The 18148-nt window shown below is 41.3% G+C and overlaps 1 protein-coding gene across 3 annotated transcripts in view; it reads left to right on the forward strand.

The window, feature by feature from the left end:
• Positions 1 to 807: 807 nt before the first annotated feature.
• The window catches only part of RANBP3L (RAN binding protein 3 like), a 37040-nt gene continuing 19699 nt past the window's right edge, over positions 808 to 18148 (forward strand). For all 3 annotated transcript variants that reach the window (XR_012627212.1, XM_074857064.1, XM_074857065.1), the window contains exons 1-8: positions 808 to 1249; positions 13047 to 13105; positions 13371 to 13407; positions 14019 to 14096; positions 15174 to 15248; positions 16376 to 16447; positions 17121 to 17245; positions 17693 to 17796. Coding sequence is in view for 2 of the 3 variants with exons in the window: in XM_074857064.1 (XP_074713165.1) it covers positions 994 to 1249; positions 13047 to 13105; positions 13371 to 13407; positions 14019 to 14096; positions 15174 to 15248; positions 16376 to 16447; positions 17121 to 17245; positions 17693 to 17796 (806 nt within the window). In the remaining variant the exon portion in view is untranslated. The remainder of the gene's footprint in view (positions 1250 to 13046; positions 13106 to 13370; positions 13408 to 14018; positions 14097 to 15173; positions 15249 to 16375; positions 16448 to 17120; positions 17246 to 17692; positions 17797 to 18148) is intronic.

Below are 18148 nucleotides of genomic sequence, written 5' to 3' on the forward strand. Positions count from 1 at the left end.
GACCCTAACGCCTTTTTTGCTGACACTGCATCTGGTTCACATCAGCATGGGAATAATCATAACGCTTGGCTGTTTTACTTGATGTATTGTCTTCTTTTCGAAAACAGCCCAAAAAATCAGTTACCTGAGGCGGTATCAAGGGGGACAGCTGCTAAGCCAAATCTACAATTCCATTAGAGGGAGAACACACGTTCTTCGCGATGAACCCCCGATCGGGGCAGCGCACCCCCGTTCTCAGGGAGCTGGGCTTTACCGGGCCCACCTTCACGGCACGCCGCGTTTCGCCCGCCCGGACAAGGGCTGAGGGGCGGCGCCGGGCCCAGGCGGGGCTGGGGGTTGGCGGGCGGCGCCGCGGCCCCTCCGCCGCCTCCCGCTCAGCGCCGCCCGGCAGAGCTCCCCGCAGGCCTCGGTCCGCCGGGCCCGGGCCCAGCTGCTCGGGGGCGGCTGCCGGCCCCCCCGCCCGCCCGCCCGCCTGGAAGCGGTAGCGGACGGCGGCGTTCAGCCCTCGCAGCACGGTGAAGAGCGCCGTCTCCCATCGCCGCCGGGCAGCGGGCGGGCTGCCCCCGCCGCCCCCGCTCCGCCGAGGAGGTGGTGGGCGGCCCCGGCCCCCTCCCCGGCACACGCCGCTGCGCCCACCCGTGACTGAAGCACACCCCCGACCCCCGCCTCCTCCCCGCCGTTGCCGGTGCAATGGAAACCACTCGGCCGCTCCCCCGCCCGCCCTCTTATGTTAATCTGCCGGGCTTTACATATCCCCGCCCCAGGGCCAGCCCCGCTCCGAGCTCGCCCCGAGCTGTCCCTGCAGCACCGCCGGGCCCCCACAGCCCGCCGGGCTGCTCGTCGCCTGGCTAGTCTTGAGGAGGGGTGGGTGACCGAGGGAACAGCTAGGAAGAATAAATCCAACCTTCTAGACCCAACTACGGCTTAGATGTATGAAGTGTATATATATGATTACACACATATATATATAAAGGTACTTCTGAGGACCTCATAATGAGGAACCAGCCAATTCCTGCGTGCAAAGGGGATGTTTTATACGGAGGTATAGGGCGCTCCTGTGCAGGCCATGACGTTTCAGTCAGATGCGGGCGCGGTGCGAAGGCTAAGCCCGACCTCCCCAAAAGAAGAGACCGGCCCGGTGACCCCTGGGCTCAGCACCAAGCTGCTCGCCTGCAAGAACAGACCGTCCGCAGGCTCTGCCCCGGCTCCTGTAGCGGCAAGTACAATCCCAAGGAGGAATGCTGTACAGGTAGGTTTTGTTGGCTATTATCTTCTGCATGTCTCCTGTGTTCCCCCTGCAAGGAGGTTTCTGGGGAATGGGATAAGCACAAAGAATGTGTCCGGTTGGTAACAGTGTTGTGGATGGTGCAAAACAAGAGCTTGGCTGGCTGTGGTTTCTTTATTGCGAGTTTTTAGTGGTAATTTGTCAGAAGTCTCCAATTTGTATTTTAGTTGAAGAAAAGACACTACCAGATAATGAATGTTTGGGGTTTTACTTGTAGAGCACCCCAAAGTGGTCTCTCTGTGTTTCTAAGCGTGTTGACTCCCCTGTCATTTAAACTTTCTGCAGCTTTCTAAAATGCTGGGCCTGACAGCGGGTGGGAACAGCACTCGCTTTCCTGGCTGTTCCTGGGAACAGTGCCTGCTTTCCTGGCCATTCCTGCCTTGCCCTGCGCACCTGGGCACTGAGAGCAAAACTTGCCCAGTCCAGCTCCTCAGAGAGATGGCTGACTACAGAGATCAACATCAAAATCCTCTATCATCTAGGTAGGGAGGAGGGCCAAGAATTGAGAGTGATTTGTATGGAAATGTAATGTTTTTTAAGAAGACTCATAACGAAACAAGTGCTAACATTAAGGACAATTTGTAGATGATGCCACCAACCATTTTTTACCACACAAGTTGATGAATGAACCCAAAACAGCAAAATGAAGCATGCGCTTTCGAGGTCTAAACCTGAGGCTGTGATTGGTACAATTTAGAGTGCTTGGGCTAATTTGTGAGCCAACCAGCCTTTCAGATTGTGCTTAGTGTTGAGCACACTTAGTTCAATTTACTTACATGCCCAAAATTTGAGGATGTGTGAGTGTTGTTGGATCACAGCCTTATTACTTGTATAGTTCAATTTCTGCACAAAAACCCTGAGTGTTACTTCCATGCTACTTGGTAGGGATTTATGAAATTTAATGTTAGGACAATGCCCTGAAAACGGTAAAGCTTTATATGCCTATGAATTTTATTTCCCTTGTGTTGAGTATTTTACAGGTTTTTATGATAGATTAAAAATGATGAGCACTAGGATGTTAGAAGTTTCAATGTTTATAAAACAATTTTTGGTTACATACTTTGGCACAGTCCTGCTGGTCTAGTGACACGGTTACTTCTGTCATTGCACCACTGCTAGAATTACAGTGTAGTGATGAGAGTCCCAAAAATATTTTCTTCACTCTAATGTTTGAAATAAAGCCAACTGTGTTTCATTTCTCTCAGAAATTGTATTAAAGTATTGCTGGGGTAGGGGTTTTTTTTGTTGCTTGATGCCTATATCTGTCTTGCCCATATAAAGACGAGGACTGTACTCTGCAGAGATGAATGGGTGTGACATACGCTGTATTTATAAACACTTTTGCAGGCTGTTGGCTGAGTTGCCATGGCTGAAGAGAAATACATTAATTTTTAAATCTCACATAACATGCTATAAAGCCACAGTGGAAGAAACCTTTCCACACTGGTCAAGAAAACTGTATTTAGAATCTGTAGCATTGAGAAGAGTGACTGAAGAGAGGGTGAACATGCCTAAAAAGTTAGGGCCTGATTCTGCACAGCTCTTCCTGGATGAAGAATTCTTGCTCTCATAACTGGTCTCACTGATGACAGTGAAATTGTTTATGTGGGTTATGAACTATTTGTATGACAAAGAATGTGCAAGACTGGAGTCTTAACAGTCCAGTAAAGCTGTCCTATTCTTCCAGAAATTCTTCCAGAAATTTCTTCCAGAAGTTCTTTCAGAAATTTTACTTTGCAATAGTCAGTTGGATGAACTTTTCCTTTCCTCTTTCTGAGTACGATGAAACAGAAGCTTGCTTCTTTGATGATGTACTCTCTGTTGATCCAAACAGGGATGTGTGAAGTTATTTATCAGTTCCCCAAACTATATTTACAGGATGCGATCAGAACCCAAGATAAGCAGCGTACACTTATAGAGTGTTTGAACAATGCTGAGATCAGCAGTCACTTCATGGGCCAGTGAAGTACAGTCACTTCTGTAGCAAGCATTGCCAGTGGCCAAATGTCTGTTGTATATGTTTTAAGTTCTCTGGAAATAAAATTTTCAACAACTTTTGTTTTTCAAAAAATGAAAGACTTTGTCCAAAATTTCTTCTCAATTTGAAGTACTGTATTTTAATAATGCTGAAACTATTTCTTCCCATAAAACACTTCAGCATGGTTTTGGACCAGTTATTTAGAACAATTTCTATTGAACATTTTTGGAAAATCAGGATTCATGAGAACTTGTTGCAAATTTATTGATTCACTGACACTCTTCAATAGAAGAGTATTCTAAAAGAAAAAATTCAATTAGCTTGCAAGTCTGGAAGTATGACTAAGATACATATGTCTATGTATCTTAGAAATTTGTTGCATGATAACCAACATGCGTCTCTGGTACCTCTGCATATGTAAAACTCCTCTGATTAGCATTGGAGATTTAACCAGATTAGAATTTAATTTATGACCCTGTTTTATTTTCTCATTTTGTTTCTAATGATTACCGTTAAAAAAACCCACCATGTGCATATAATGGATTTAGATGCAAATAAATGAATCAATCTTGTCTCACAATGTCTTAGCAAAAAAAAAAAAAAAAAGAAGTAAATTTGCTTGGAAAATCCTGCCATCCTGGCATTAAGGCTGATCTTAATTTTTAAGGGAGTTGTCCAAGAAAGTACTGAACATGCTTCATAAAGAGAAATCAAAAGCATGAAGGGTAATAAATGGGAATCTGAAAGTAGTTTTCCAGGTCCATGTTTAGAGTCTTAAATAAGTGACCTGATTTTTCAGAGGTGCTGAGCAGCCAGCTGAGCATGTGAATTGCACCGAAGTTCTCAACTGCTCAGCACTTCCAGAAACAGACCTGTTACTCAGGATCAGCACTGTGAAATTTTTAAAAGCTTTTTCTGTAAGTCTTACAGTTAGTCAGTTTATTAAGCTGAGTGCCTAAAGTACAGTTCTAGGACATCCCCATTTTGCCTTGTGTCACCTTCCTTATTTAAGTTTTGGCAGAGGAAAGCCTGGCTCATGTAGTGAGGTCACTGAGGGACCTGAGATGTTGGCTGGCAGCCTTGTTGCAATTTCCCTTGGCTGTGAACTGACTCTATTTTATGTTGCAAAGTTCAGTGAGTATTTATAAACCAGAAACCACGGTTCTACTGCAAGTTTGGCAAATCCTGTTCTTAGCTAGAAGGCTTTTACTATTTTTTAACCTCTTTTTAGGAGAAAATGGTCCATCTCTGGAAATATGACAGATGTCTTTGTATCAAAAGTCAGAAACAATATTTAAACATGAGTCTGAGCTTGGATAACAAAGTATTTTGTTAATTTATCCTACTGCATATTTTCACTATATGTATTTATCTTTTGCCTGTTATTGCAGTTTTGTTATCTGAAATATAGGTAGTTTCCTGTGTTTTTGCAGCCCATCGAACAAAAATTGGTTGTATTAGTACATAGTTTAATTCTGATGCTCCTTGAGGCAACATGTTAATAGATCATCAGCTAACATAGTCAAAATAATTCCTTTTTTTTTAAATGGAACTATACTAATTTCTGGATCCATATCTTCACCTTACATGCTAGTCCATTATTGCTTTCTTTTTCTTTGATATAATGCCACAAAATACCAGGTACAATGTTTTTTCTTCATGTTTTTTTCAAGCAATAGATGTAAACAGCATATATTCATAAATGGCAGAGGCAAAGCTCTGTTCCTTGGGATTTTTTCTTAGTATTTTAGTAATTTAAAACTACCTCTGGGGATGGAGCAACTAAAGTAACAGTAAATCTACTTTTCTTCTCAACATTTTCCCCAATTACATGTTCCCGTTGAGCTAATTTGTATGTGAAACAAACAAAATGGCAATGTCACATGCAAGAATTTGTTGTTATTGCTTAACTTTGTTTGGTTTGAGTTCTATGACTTAGAAACAAGCAATCTAAGCTGTAACACCAAAATGCAGTACTGTTTCTGCTTTTATTTTTGCAAATTAAAGCAGTAATATACAAAGTTAGTGAAATTCAGGCTCTAGAGTATCAGAGTGCAGAAACTTGCTAATACTATGTCATAGCCTTATCTTCTGATAGGATAAAATTATAATCTGATTATAAATTTTCATGTAGCAGTTTTTGTGTGTTGTGTAACACTTACTAGGGTGTTGTGAGGGAAAGCTGGATGCAGTTAAAGGTTTTGTAAGTCAGTGACATTATTTAGAGATTGTACAATTTAGCAGAATTGCATTCTATTTGAGAAAAAGATCTTTGATTAAGAAGTTATTTTTTTTTTTTTTTTTTTTTTACTGTTGTGGTGGGTTGACCCCAGCTGGATGCCAGGTGCTCACCAAGCCACTCTCACTCCCCTCCTCAGCTGGACAGGAGAGAGAAAGTACAACTAAAGGCTCATGGGTCGAGATAAGGACAGGGAGAGCTCACTCACCAATTACCATCTCGGGCAAAACAGACTCAACTTGTGGACATTAGTTTAATTTATTACCAATCCAATCACAGTAGGATAGTGAGAAATAAAAACTAAATCCTAAAACACCTTTCCCCCACCCGTTCCTTCTTCCTGGGCTTAATTTCACTCATGATTTCTCTACCTCCTCCCCTGCAGTGCTGCAGGGGGCAGGGAATGGGGGTTGTGGTCAGTTCAACAGATGTTGTCTCTGCTGCTCTTTACTTCTCAGGGGGAGGACTCCTCACACTCCTCCCCTGCTCCAGTGTGGGGTCCCTCCCACAGGAGATAGCCCTCCATGAGCTTCTCCAATGTGTGTCCTTCCCATGGGCTGCAGCTCTTCATGAACTGCTCCAGCGTGGGTCCCCCATGGGGTCACAAGTCCTGCCAGCAAACCTGCTCCAGCACAGGCTTCTCTTTCCATGGATCCACAGATCCTCCCAGGAGCCTGCTCCAGCGTGGGCTTCCCACGGGGTCACAGCCTCCTTCGGGCACATCCCCCTGCTCTGGTGTGGGGTCTTTCCGGGGCTGCAGGTGGAGATCTGCTCCACCGTTACCCTCCATGGGTGCAGGGCACAGCTGCCTCACCATGGTCTTCCCCAGGGGCTGCAGGGGAATCTCTGCTCCGGTGCCTGAAGCAGCTCCTCCCCCTCCTTCTGCACTGACCTTGGTGTCTGCAGAGTTGTTTTGCTCACACATTCTCACTCCTCTCTCCAGCTGCAGTTGCTGTTGTGCAGGGTTTTCTTTCCCCTTCTTAAATATGATCTCACAGAGGCACTACCGCCACCACCTTGGCCAGCGGTGGGTCTGTGTTGGAGCCGGCTGGCACTGGCTTTGTTGGACATGGGGGAAGCTTCTAGTAGCTTCTCATGGAAGCCACTCCTGTAGGCCCCCTGCTACCAAAACCTTGCCACGCAAACCCAATACACCTGTGTAAGGTAAAAACTGTAGTTTCTAATTTAGAATTAAAAGTTTTCCTATGAGGTGCAAATGGGATTGCTACAAAAACCAAAGAGGTACAAATTGTTATTTTAATTTAAGGAATTATGAGAAAAATGTTCTTTTTTACAAGCCAGCTTTTGTTATCAGTGTTAGATCTTTGTTGGAAGTTATTAACTACTGGGTGGGGTTTTTCCAGGTTTTGTGTGAAGGATTCAGTTTTGTAGCTAAGCCAATCTTCAATATCTAATTGCAGGATTGGTAGTTATTTTTAAAGAGCTACACAAATAACGTATAAAGGTGTGGGAATAATAGAAGCTTGGGCAAAATCCAGTGGATTGGCATTAGGCCTTTAAAGAAATTATCTGTGTGCAACTGTTGAAAGAAACAACAGAGACATGAGAATCCTGTCACCTAACTGGTCAGTGGCACTCAATTGACAGATAGAATAAAAAAATATGTATTGCCAGCTCTGTGGTGAAATATTTAAAAGTACAGTTTTTTCATATGGCTTTCAGTTAAACCTAATTTTAAAATCTAATACAAAAAGCAACAGCATGTGAAGTGTCTAGCCTTACAATTTATAAGGTATTACGTTAATTTACTGGAAAAGTAGTTACACCTTTCTTCAGTAGTGACTGTCTAGTCCCTGAAAAAGGTATTGTCTCGTCACTGAGCAGGAATTAAAAAGATCTAGGTGATGTTGCATACCTCTGACACCACAGAAAGCATAATTCCTTAAATAGTGACTTCTTTCTAATTAGGTAAAGGGCATCACTAACTAATGAAATCAATTTGAACAGAACACAAATTTGAATGAGAAAATCAGTTTCTGCACTTACTTTTTACAATAGCATACATTGCTAAGACTGGAAGAGAAAAATATGATTCACATATAAGAACTCTAATTGCTGTTAAACTTTGATGCCCGCATTTTAACACTTTAATGCATATATTAAATGAGTTTGATTTTTAGAGTTGATGGACACTCACAATTTTCACTGGAGTCAGCCATCCTGAATGATATAAAACCTTCTACTATTATTTTTTATGGATGTAGGTTGCTATCTTTAGATAAAAATATGTGAAGGTGTTTAGTATGAATATGAATTAAAATGTTTTCAGATTTCTGGCCTTTGCTAATGATGAAGATACAATAAAAAATATTTTCTTTTGAATCTGAATGTGTAAAAATTAACTCTTTAAAAGTCAGAAGTACAAAACTTTTATTGACATCACAAATTCCTATCTTCTTAAAGATTTGAGGGTTTTTTGTTTTGCTTTGGGAGGAATAGGGCCACAGCACTGTCAGACACTTTTCGCATACAACTTCAGGCGTATGACTGCCTGAAAATTGGAGAGAGATTTGGGGTCATATTCTCTCTACTGTGTCCTTAGCCCTCAAAGGTTAAGGGTCATCTATCTGTTCTCTGGGCAAGATGGAGCAATAATAATTGTCAAACTCATCAGTGTCCCACTTATTTTTTAATGTATATATTTTGTAAAGTGTCTAGAGCTTTAGGAAAAGCACTAGCAGTAAAAGTGAAGAGTGGAATGTCACAGCAAAGGCTGAAGGACCCATACACCTCATGGACAATGCTGGCTTTTGGGATACAAGAAAAGCTGGTGAAAGCAATTTTACATTATTTCTTGCATGTCACTCTGAGTAGTGCTTCCTAGGCTTAGGCAGCAGCCAGCAATTATTTTTCCCAAAATTCACCTCTGTATTTTCTTTCAAATGGAAGTCTACAAATGCAGTCTCCATGTGGGTGTATGAACAACCATAATTCACCAATTGCCTGCATGTACAGCACTAGGCAGAGCGCCGAGCAGAGTGATGGGGCGGGGATGCCCACACTGGATGAGTAGAGCAGAGCAGGCACCAGGCCTGAGAGCCAGGTGCCCTCCCTGTCAGGGAGCTCAGGTCAGAGCATGTTTGGTAGTGCTTCTGTGCAGGACAGGAGACTGGAGCCAGGACACCATGCAGGTAAGATCTCAAACAAGGGAACTGGACATTTCTAATGCGTCCTCTGGGCAAGGGCTTATTTTGAACTGCGAATGCAGCAAGCATTACGCCGAGACCTTTCTAATTCAGCAGCTTCAGGGGAACTATAGTGAGGAAAAGAGAGCCCAATCTGTGGTGATTATTCATGGGCAGACAGACAGGTCCTGTGTCTGGACTCTTGGCTGATGTTGGTGGATTATTCCAGTCCCAGCAGCCAGAGGCAGCCCATTTGGCAGGTTTTTCTGGTGACTTTTCCAACAAACTCTTTTATCCACAAGTACCAGGCTGCTGAGGACTGGAGCAGCCCAGTCTTAACCGGGCACTAGCCAGCCTGTGTCTGTCTGCGTCCTGTTGGTGCTGAGGAGGGGTGGCTTCAACCCACCGTGTTTCTGTCCCTCTGTGTTGGTGTGCACCCGGCTTTGGCTGCTGCTGCCCCTTTCCTGGGACAGTGTCAGGCACTGCCTGGCTGGGTGCCCTCGCTGCTGCTAGGAGAGGAGGGTGCAGAAGGGCTTCTCCCAGCACACAGCCCTGGCAGCAGCAGCCTTAGCGAAGAAAATGGAGAGAAATGTAAAGTTGCTCACCAATGTTAAAATTAGCATGCTGACACAATTGTGGTAACTCCTAGATGGCCATGTGTTGCATCCACAAGTAATTCTGTATTGCTTTTTCTGTGGGGATCAGCTGCAGATACTTTGTGCTTGAAAATCGGAGAAGTTTAAAGTGTAATGGGAATGGATGCATAGGATACATAGTTAACACAAATATCTTTTTAAAAATCTGTTATGAATTGCCTGATGGAGGAGTGAAGAGCTTACTGATGAGCTACATAGAATACTTTTCAGGAATTACAAAAAGGTTTTCTTGATTTGGGTAGAAGCCATACAGAACCATAAAAATGAAAAATATTCATGGCAGCATCAGCAACTTCTGACTAACTCTACAGATGGCAAGAAAGTTTTCCTTTTAGTTCAAAAGCAGTTGATGGGATATATCTTTTGTATTTACTGCAATTTCAAAATATGCATATTTATCTTTAAGAGATACCATTATACCCTAGCTTCCCATGTTTCTGTTGGTAATCAACCAGTTACGAATTTTCTTCAGGAACTTCTGGGTTTTAAACTATTACTGGAATTTTGTTGTTTAAATTGTAGTGAAGTTTCCTAATTCCTTCAAACACCCTATAGCCTTTTAGTTCCATCAAAAGTTAACTGTGATAGAAAGTCAGTTCCTTTTTCACAGCAATTCACTCTTTGCTTTGATGTAGTAAACATACCTTTAAAAATATTGCTAGCTTCTGAGCTTTGAGAGGTGCTGTAGAGAATAGTTCTGTAGTCCCACTTTAATTATTGTATTTTTCCTTCATTCAAGAAGAAATCAAGTCTTTTTTTTTTTTTTTTTTTTTTTTTTTTAAAGGACACAGGAAAAAAAGCCTGTTAAATTGAATAAATCATACTTCAGTGAAATACTATTGCCTATGTGTGTGCCACTCCCCTCTAGCGAATAGAAGTGGAATTGCTCCACCTCATGCCATGCCATGGGCCCCCAGCTGCAGCTGGATTATGGAAATTTTCAACTTTCATTGACAGAGAGTTATCGTTTTTGGAATTGAACAATGTGAATTTTTTCTGCTTTTTACAATAAGGACAAACCAGACCTTCATTGCAAAGCATGCCAAGTTTGCTAAATTCAGTCCTTCGCACACACATAATGCCCAAATAAATACAAAATTAACATCAACAACAGCAAAACTGTGTTAGTTATTACTGCTGTGTCTGTATATCACTGGGTTTGAGTAATAGTTTTGTGCTTCTTGCTCCTGTTTACATACATGCAGCATTTCTTTTAACAATGTTTACCTTTTTCTTGATTGTTGAATATATATTTATTTAGTAATTTTAGCTCCTCCATGATAGGTTGATATTTGCTTTATTAAACCTTTAAGTAATTGATACCAATGCTAGAGTGGTTTGGTCACAGATAGGTGTGCAAGCCAACGTAAAAATATTGATCCATATATTTTCACATGGTCATTTTTGTTGAACAGGTAAATATTCTAATATAAAACAGAGGAAGTTAGTGTTACAAAAATGGTATGTACATGATAGATATTCTGTCAAATGTCAATTAACAAGATATCAAGTGTGGGATTTTCCTGGCCAAAGTCCAGTCACATAGTTCAGTTGTCACCCTGGTCTGTCCTTATCACCCATGGAGAGAAATATATGCATTTAGGTCTCCATTCATCTTCTAATGTACACAACTGAAATATGCTCATGCTGAGAAGCTGATTGTTTCTTTTGACTGCACGTTACAGACAAGTCAAGATAGCATGAAGTGAATCCTCTATGTGGTGGTCTAAAAAAGTCTCTTTCTATCTGCTTCTTTGCTCTTTAATTGTGCTATTTATTGGCATAATAAATGTGTCATTAAATGGTGGTGCCAGTGAAAACAACTTCTTAATTTATACTGACAACCAAAGTTAGTCCATTAGAGTTGCACAGGCTGTGAAGGTCTCATTCTTAGCAAAGTAAGTAGCCTAAAGAAGTCATGTAAGATGTAAGAACCCTAAATCAACACAAAAGTTGGTGAGGCAACTGTATACTGAAATACATTTAATTAAAGAAAACCCAAACAAACCAACATGAATCCAGCTTTAGGTTTGGTCATACCTCAGAAATGCAGAGGTATGCTTGAGAGTAGAATTTGCTCTATAGAACTTCATATGTTTGTATATCATACTCACACATTAAAACTGACACTAGGCATTCACTTAGCTGAAGCCTAAAGAATGGGAAGTGAATGTAGCTGAGAGGCCAAGTGTAGCACATTTCCTTCCTTTCCTTTGGGGAACATTTTGCATTTCACATCCTTGCACTTTTTTGAGAACCAAAAGCTCCAGTTCACCCTTGTTCTTAAAGGATGGCAGATGTTTGTAAAGGCTAAAAGCACTTTTATGCTCTTTCTAACTAAAAGAGACCAAATCCTGTGGCATCTAGTTAGGCAAAACTCACACATTAGTATTTTTTTAATTTATAGACTGTGCTATACATCCCTGCAACTCTATATTTTCTTCCTGCTAATTGGATGAGGGAAAGGCTGTGGATGTTGTCTACCTTGACTTTAGTAAGGCCTTTGACACCGTTTCCCACAGCATTCTCCTGGAGAAACTGGCTGCTCGAGGCTTGGATGGGCACATGCTTCGCTGGGTAAAAAACTGGCTGGATGGCCGGGCCCAAAGAGTTGTGGTGAATGGAGTTAAATCCAGTTGGCAGCCGGTCATGAGTGGTGTCCCCCAGGGGTCGGTTTTGGGGCCACTCCTGTTTAACATCTTTATTGATGACTTAGACGAGGGGATCGAGTGCACCCTCAGTAAGTTTGCAGATGACACCAAGTTGGGTAGGAGTGTTGATCTGCTCGAGGGTAGGGAGGCTCTGCAGAGAGACCTGGACAGGCTGGAGCGATGGGCTGAGGCCAACTGTAGGAGTTTCAATAAGGCCAAATGCCGGGTGCTGCACTTGGGCCACAACAACCCCCAGCAGCGCTACAGGCTTGGGGAGGAGTGGCTGGAGAGCTGCCAGTCAGAGAGGGACCTGGGGGTGTTGATTGACAGCCGGCTGAACATGAGCCAGCAGTGTGCCCAGGTGGCCAAGAAGGCCAATGGTATCCTCGCTTGTGTCAGAAATAGCGTGGCCAGCAGGGACAGGGAAGTGATCTTACCCCTGTACTCGGCACTGGGGAGGCTGCACCTTGATGACTGTGTTCAGTTTTGGGCCCCTCACTACAAAAAGGACATTGAATTACTCGAGCGTGTCCAGAGAAGGGCAGTGAAGCTGGTGAAGGGTCTGGAGCACATGTCGTACCGAGGAGCAGCTGAGGGAACTGGGGTTGTTTAGTCTGGAGAAGAGGAGGCTGAGGGGAGACCTCATCGCCCTCTACAACTACCTGAAAGGAGGTTGCAGAGAGCTGGGGATGAGTCTCTTTAACCAAGTAATGAGTGGTAAGACAAGAGGTAATGGCCTCAAGTTGCGCCAGGGAAGGTTTAGACTAGATATTAGGAAGCATTTATTTCCAGAAGGGATTGTTAGGCATTGGAATGGGCTGCCCAGGGAGGTGGTGGAGTCCCCATCCGTGGAAGTGTTTAAGAGTTGGGTTGACATAGCGCTGAGGGATATGGTGTAGTTGAGAACTGTCATTGTTAGGTTAATGGTTGGACTAGATGATCTTCAAGGACTTTTCCAACCTAGATGATTCTCTGATTCCTTTGTAACAAAAGGATAAAGTCCTGTTTGTTATTGCACAGCACTTTGAGAACTGTGGTTGGGAAGTGCTATTACAGAATTGTTGTTAAAAGTGATCACTTCTCTTTTCCAGAGAGATCAGTGCTTGCCCAGCCAACATTTGTTTTTGAAAAGAAGGACCGTCCTTTGAAGGTAAAAAGCTTTTTTTTTTTTCCATAATTGATAAAAAGTGCTGAGGAATGAGGATTCTACAGACAATGATCCTAGCAGTAATAGAAGATTTTAGCTCAGGTTAAGACTTTTAATAAATGGTCTTAAAATAGCATAATGAAGAGTAGAAACTAGAAACAAGACTGCTTTTAATGCATATATGGTGGATTGATATACTTTGTCTCCTGGTCTAGAAAATGGCTGTTGTACTCTCCTTGACCTTTCCACACTTATATTTTTTTTCCAGCGGCCTGCAGAAGACCCAGTTTGCAAAGCTGAAAATGGTAATAACCATCTCATTGAAACAATATAATAATACATTGGGTTATTTATAGGTCTGACTGTTGACTGTGAAAATAGTGGTTGGACCCTTACTTTGTATAAGCAGGGACAAATCCCTGTGAGTAGAGTGAGACTACTATGTGGGTTGTAGAGCCACCTACTATGTCCTAATACATATGTCCCCATCTTACCTCTAAATTTTCCCAACTTACTTCTCATATTTACCAGAAAGCCAAACTCCAGAAGCCCTGAAAAGGGGCCAAGTATATTCATCAGCTGTGTGAGTTCCTATCTGCCCTTTTCTATTTGTTTAGGCTGCATTATGATGTAACTTCTCATTCCTAATGTCTTCTGAGCCTATGGGCTATGAACTGATTCTCAGTGCTTGATTTAGGTTCTCTGAACTTACTAGAAATAAAGAAGGCTCTCTAGGGCTTTGTGCCAGGTGTTGACTGAGATTCCAAAGCCCTTGTGCTCTTAGGGACTGCCTTAAAGCAGTTTCTGTAGGTCATTCCTAGAATTTATTGTGTTCAGTTTTAATTCATATCATAACATTGTGCTGAAATCTCCTGCCAGTCTGTCCCTGCAGAACATTGTATTTGCTTTTCTCTAGATTTTAATAGTTGTTCCAGAAAGCGTGGAAGATCGTCATCTTTCACTTTCCAGAAGTCTGACTCTCAGTCTAACCCAGGTATGACGTTTAGCTCCAGTCATGTTTTAATTACTATAGTTCTGTATTCTTATCTGGTAAAGAAGAGAAGGAATGTTTCTGTCTAAGGAACATTTCTGCACTGCAGAAATGCTGCAAGTCATGAAAATTTAAACACTGATATAAACTTGCTGGTCATTTCCAATAAATCCCCTTTTAAGTAAAAATATATTGATTTTCCATACTTACATAATATTACATAAAGCAGTGAAAAATCTGCATGTTTCATATCATTTCCTTGAATTGCTTGCACAGTCAAGGGAGGAGGAGGGCTGGAAAGGAATGAGATTCCCTGATTTGTGAAAGAGATCATGTTCCCTGGGCAATCCCTGAAAATGTAAATCAGTTTTCAGTACGGTCCCTCCTTCCATCCAGCCAATAGCTGACCTGGAAGGCCCTTTAACGGCTGTGTGTTCCTTCCATGGGAATGCACACAAGTCACTGAGGCTACTGTGCAAAAGGATCTGTTTTTTACAGTGTTTATTTAATATATGGATGGGACCAGAAAGTTATTTCTGAATTCAGGCATTAATATGTGTACACTACACTTTGTTTTATCTAGTTCTGTGACACACCTGAATGTAGCTAAGAGGATTTAAGATAAGCTAAGTTTGGTTTACTCTGAAAATTGTGCTGAGATCATGCACAGAAAATTATAGATATGGTAGAAATTTCAGGGTATGCCTTACTGAAAAATAGGATGCAAGAGGAAGCTTGAGTGTTTGACTTCTTGATTGTCCACACAGCTTAACTGATAGCTCACTCCCTGGTTCTGTTTTGAACCTCTCCAACTAGCAGTCTCCAAGACAGAACTGTTACAGAGTGGACTAGCTGTAAGCAGTGTGCACAAGCCAGGTTGTGCCACTTGGTCTCAGAGTCTTCCCCAGTTCAGCAGCATAGGCATAACCTAACAGTCTAGTTCAGAAAACTGGTAGTTAACAGATAATAATTTATTCTACTCTCAATGAAGGCGTGATATCAAATTGGCTAACCTTAAAATTAATCTTTTTTTTTTTTTTTCTCCAAACAAATGATAATTTCAGTCTCTTATCCTTTCAGATACAACTCTCACTCAGAAAAGAGGAAGATCGTCTTCATTTACCATCTTTCCTATCTTCCCTCCCTCCCAGCCAGGTAATTAAAAAAAAAAGAAAACGACAAACCTAATAAATATTTATGTAGAAAAACAGGTATTAGTTAAAATAAACAGGTGTACAGAAATGCTTTTTCTGCAGGACAGAGCTGAAGTGCATTTGACTAGGCTGGCATTTGGACAGGAGAAAGGAATGTTTTAGGAGGAGGATTGGCAGTTCAATAGAAGAAATGTTTTTTGCATTTGGTGTTAGGGAATCCTGCAGTGCTCGGTAGGAATCTTTGAATTTGCAAACAGGCATTTACAGAGTGGGGTACAAATCATACTTGAAAAAAACAGAATGGAGTTAAAGTAATTACATGAATTAGTTTGCTTACAATTTAATGATGATGGTTCTTATAAAAATATGATTTTCTATCCTAGGGGCCTATGCACCTAACCAATGACCCTGGGAGTATTCTCCCACTTATCACTAATGGGAACGATGGAGTGGTCTCTTACCAGAGACAGGTCCTTGGCAAAGATTGGCATAAAAGATTTCTAAACAATTTTAAGAGGACACAAAGTTGTTATAGCAACAGACCACACTCTGCAATTAGAAGTACTGATTGTGTGTAGAATTCAGTTGTGTCATTTTACAGGACATGGTTCATGGTCACCGTCACTTTCTGGCTGGTGTTTGGTATCTTTATAGAAACAGTGAAAGCATCAGTAATGAGCAATCAGCTGTCATTATAGTAAGGTATGAAAGCCTTTTTACCAGAGCAGGGCAGGGTACATTTATTTATTTATTCCCATGTTCTTGGGCCTCATTTACTCAGTTTAAAAATGCCCAAGACTGGACCAGATAGTATTGCCATTTCAATAGCTTTTGCAAACAAGCAGCACGTGGTTTTCAAACTTGAAGAAGCTTTTTATGAGTTTAAAACATACATTAATATCCAAAAGACTTCTGTCTCTGACATAGCCAGAAAACCCATGGTGATTTCTGTGCCTAAGTCTACACACCTCTAAAACAGAGACAGTAAGAGTTATCTCAGAGATCTTGTTTAGATGGATAGGAATATTGCTCAGGTACTACCAAAATAAGGAGGGATTACAGAAACATGAATTAATAATTAAAGTTTGTTATTACTCATTATTAAAGTTTAAATTACTTGTTCTGTAGTAAAGAAGAATAACACTTTCATGACCTCAGCTCTTCAAAGAAACCCCAACTTGATCAAAAGTGCAAAAGAAGGTAACTGGCATTGCAATATTTGTTCACTGTAGTTCCACAAAGACGTTCTTAACAGATACAGAAGACACAAAAATGACAACTCTTCTCTATGCTGAGTGATAGGCTATGTATCTTTATGAGGTTCATAAGTTATTTTTTTGACAGTGTAAATATCCTGTGAGCTCTGTTCTGAGCCTCTGCTCTGACTACTTAGTTCCTGAGTGGATTGAATATAACCTTGAATAGTGAAATTCCACATTTCTAACTGAATAACTCTGCTCCTGAACAAGGCATTCAAGAACCCTATTGGCATCTGCAGGTTCAGGATTAAATTTGAAATACCAGAAGACAGATCTAACACAAAGCAGTAAACATAAGTATAAATATAAAGATATTTTAAAATACATAAATATAAAGATATTTTAAAATACATAAATGCAAATATATTTTATAAATTAAATAAATACATTCATGTACATAACGCATTTTTATTCTGATAGGATAACAGGGGTTGGTGTCACTTCAGAGTGTGTATTTTAGAAGGGATTACAATTTTTCAAAATATGTAGCAAATAACAATAAATGTTATCTAAATATGCTTTGAAGCTTTCAGTTAAGAGGCAAGACACATAGGTATGAATTAGATATGAAGAAAAAGTCTCCATTTTAATATTCTGTCTTTGTCATTTGCAAGGATCCTCATCACAAAGTCAGTTGCGGAATGTCATTAGACCTGCCATTTTACAACCCCCACAAGCCCTATCCTGTCCTGAAAATCCTGTAGTATCTCTAGTGACTAAGAAAAAAACACATGTTCAGGTAAAAAGAAAAGTAAGTTTACTGGCTAATATATGCTTGGAGCTCAGATTAAAAGAAACCAAAACAGTGGTGTTTTAAAGCAGTTAATTATTCCCCTGCATGGTTTTCAAGAAAGTTCTCATATCAGTTTCAATGACATGGTATGAAATGTTAAAGTCACGCTGACTGCGTTTGAAAGAACATCTTTTCCCTGCAGACTGTCTCAACTTTCAGATAGTGGGGTTCTGTGGGGAAATCAGCTTTTGGGGGTTTTTGGATTTTGGTTATTTAGAAAGTAACATTTTAGCATTTTGATTAAGGGCACCAGCTTAGTACACAGCTGGAGGAAGCTCTGCCAACTACCACATATATATATATATACCTCAGTGACTCTGGACTTCTAGCAGATCTGTCTATAGCAGAAAATAAGCTTGGTCTAATTAATTAATCTGGTTTTATTATTCCTAGCCATCTGAAGACAGCTCTTATGCCTCAACTGAGAATTCAGTAAGTTGCAAAACAGCAGTGAGGTCATCTAATACCATGAATCCTTCTAGCTCTAAAACAACACAGTAAGTTTTTATTTATTGTATTTCTACACCATTTTGTCACTTGGCCTATGGCATGCCCTTTTTGTCCTACACGTCTAACATGGCACTAAGCCCATGCTGTCTACGCCCACACAGCATTCACTTGTGTGTGCTGCCAGGATTTGTGGGTGATGACATGAGCTCCGTGTGCTGTAAGAAATGGACTCCTGCTGGGAATTAATCTCTGTGGGACAGTTTGTTTCTCATTAGTGACGCCCAAGCCAGAAACTATTTTGGTTTGCCATCTCATGCAGCTTTGGCAGTTCAAAATATGTCCCGGTTTTGAATGTTTACAGTCATCTTTGCGTCCCTTTGGAGAACTCTCTTCTGATAG

This window comes from Strix uralensis, chromosome Z, assembly GCF_047716275.1.
Source record: "Strix uralensis isolate ZFMK-TIS-50842 chromosome Z, bStrUra1, whole genome shotgun sequence".
Taxonomy (NCBI): domain Eukaryota; kingdom Metazoa; phylum Chordata; class Aves; order Strigiformes; family Strigidae; genus Strix; species Strix uralensis.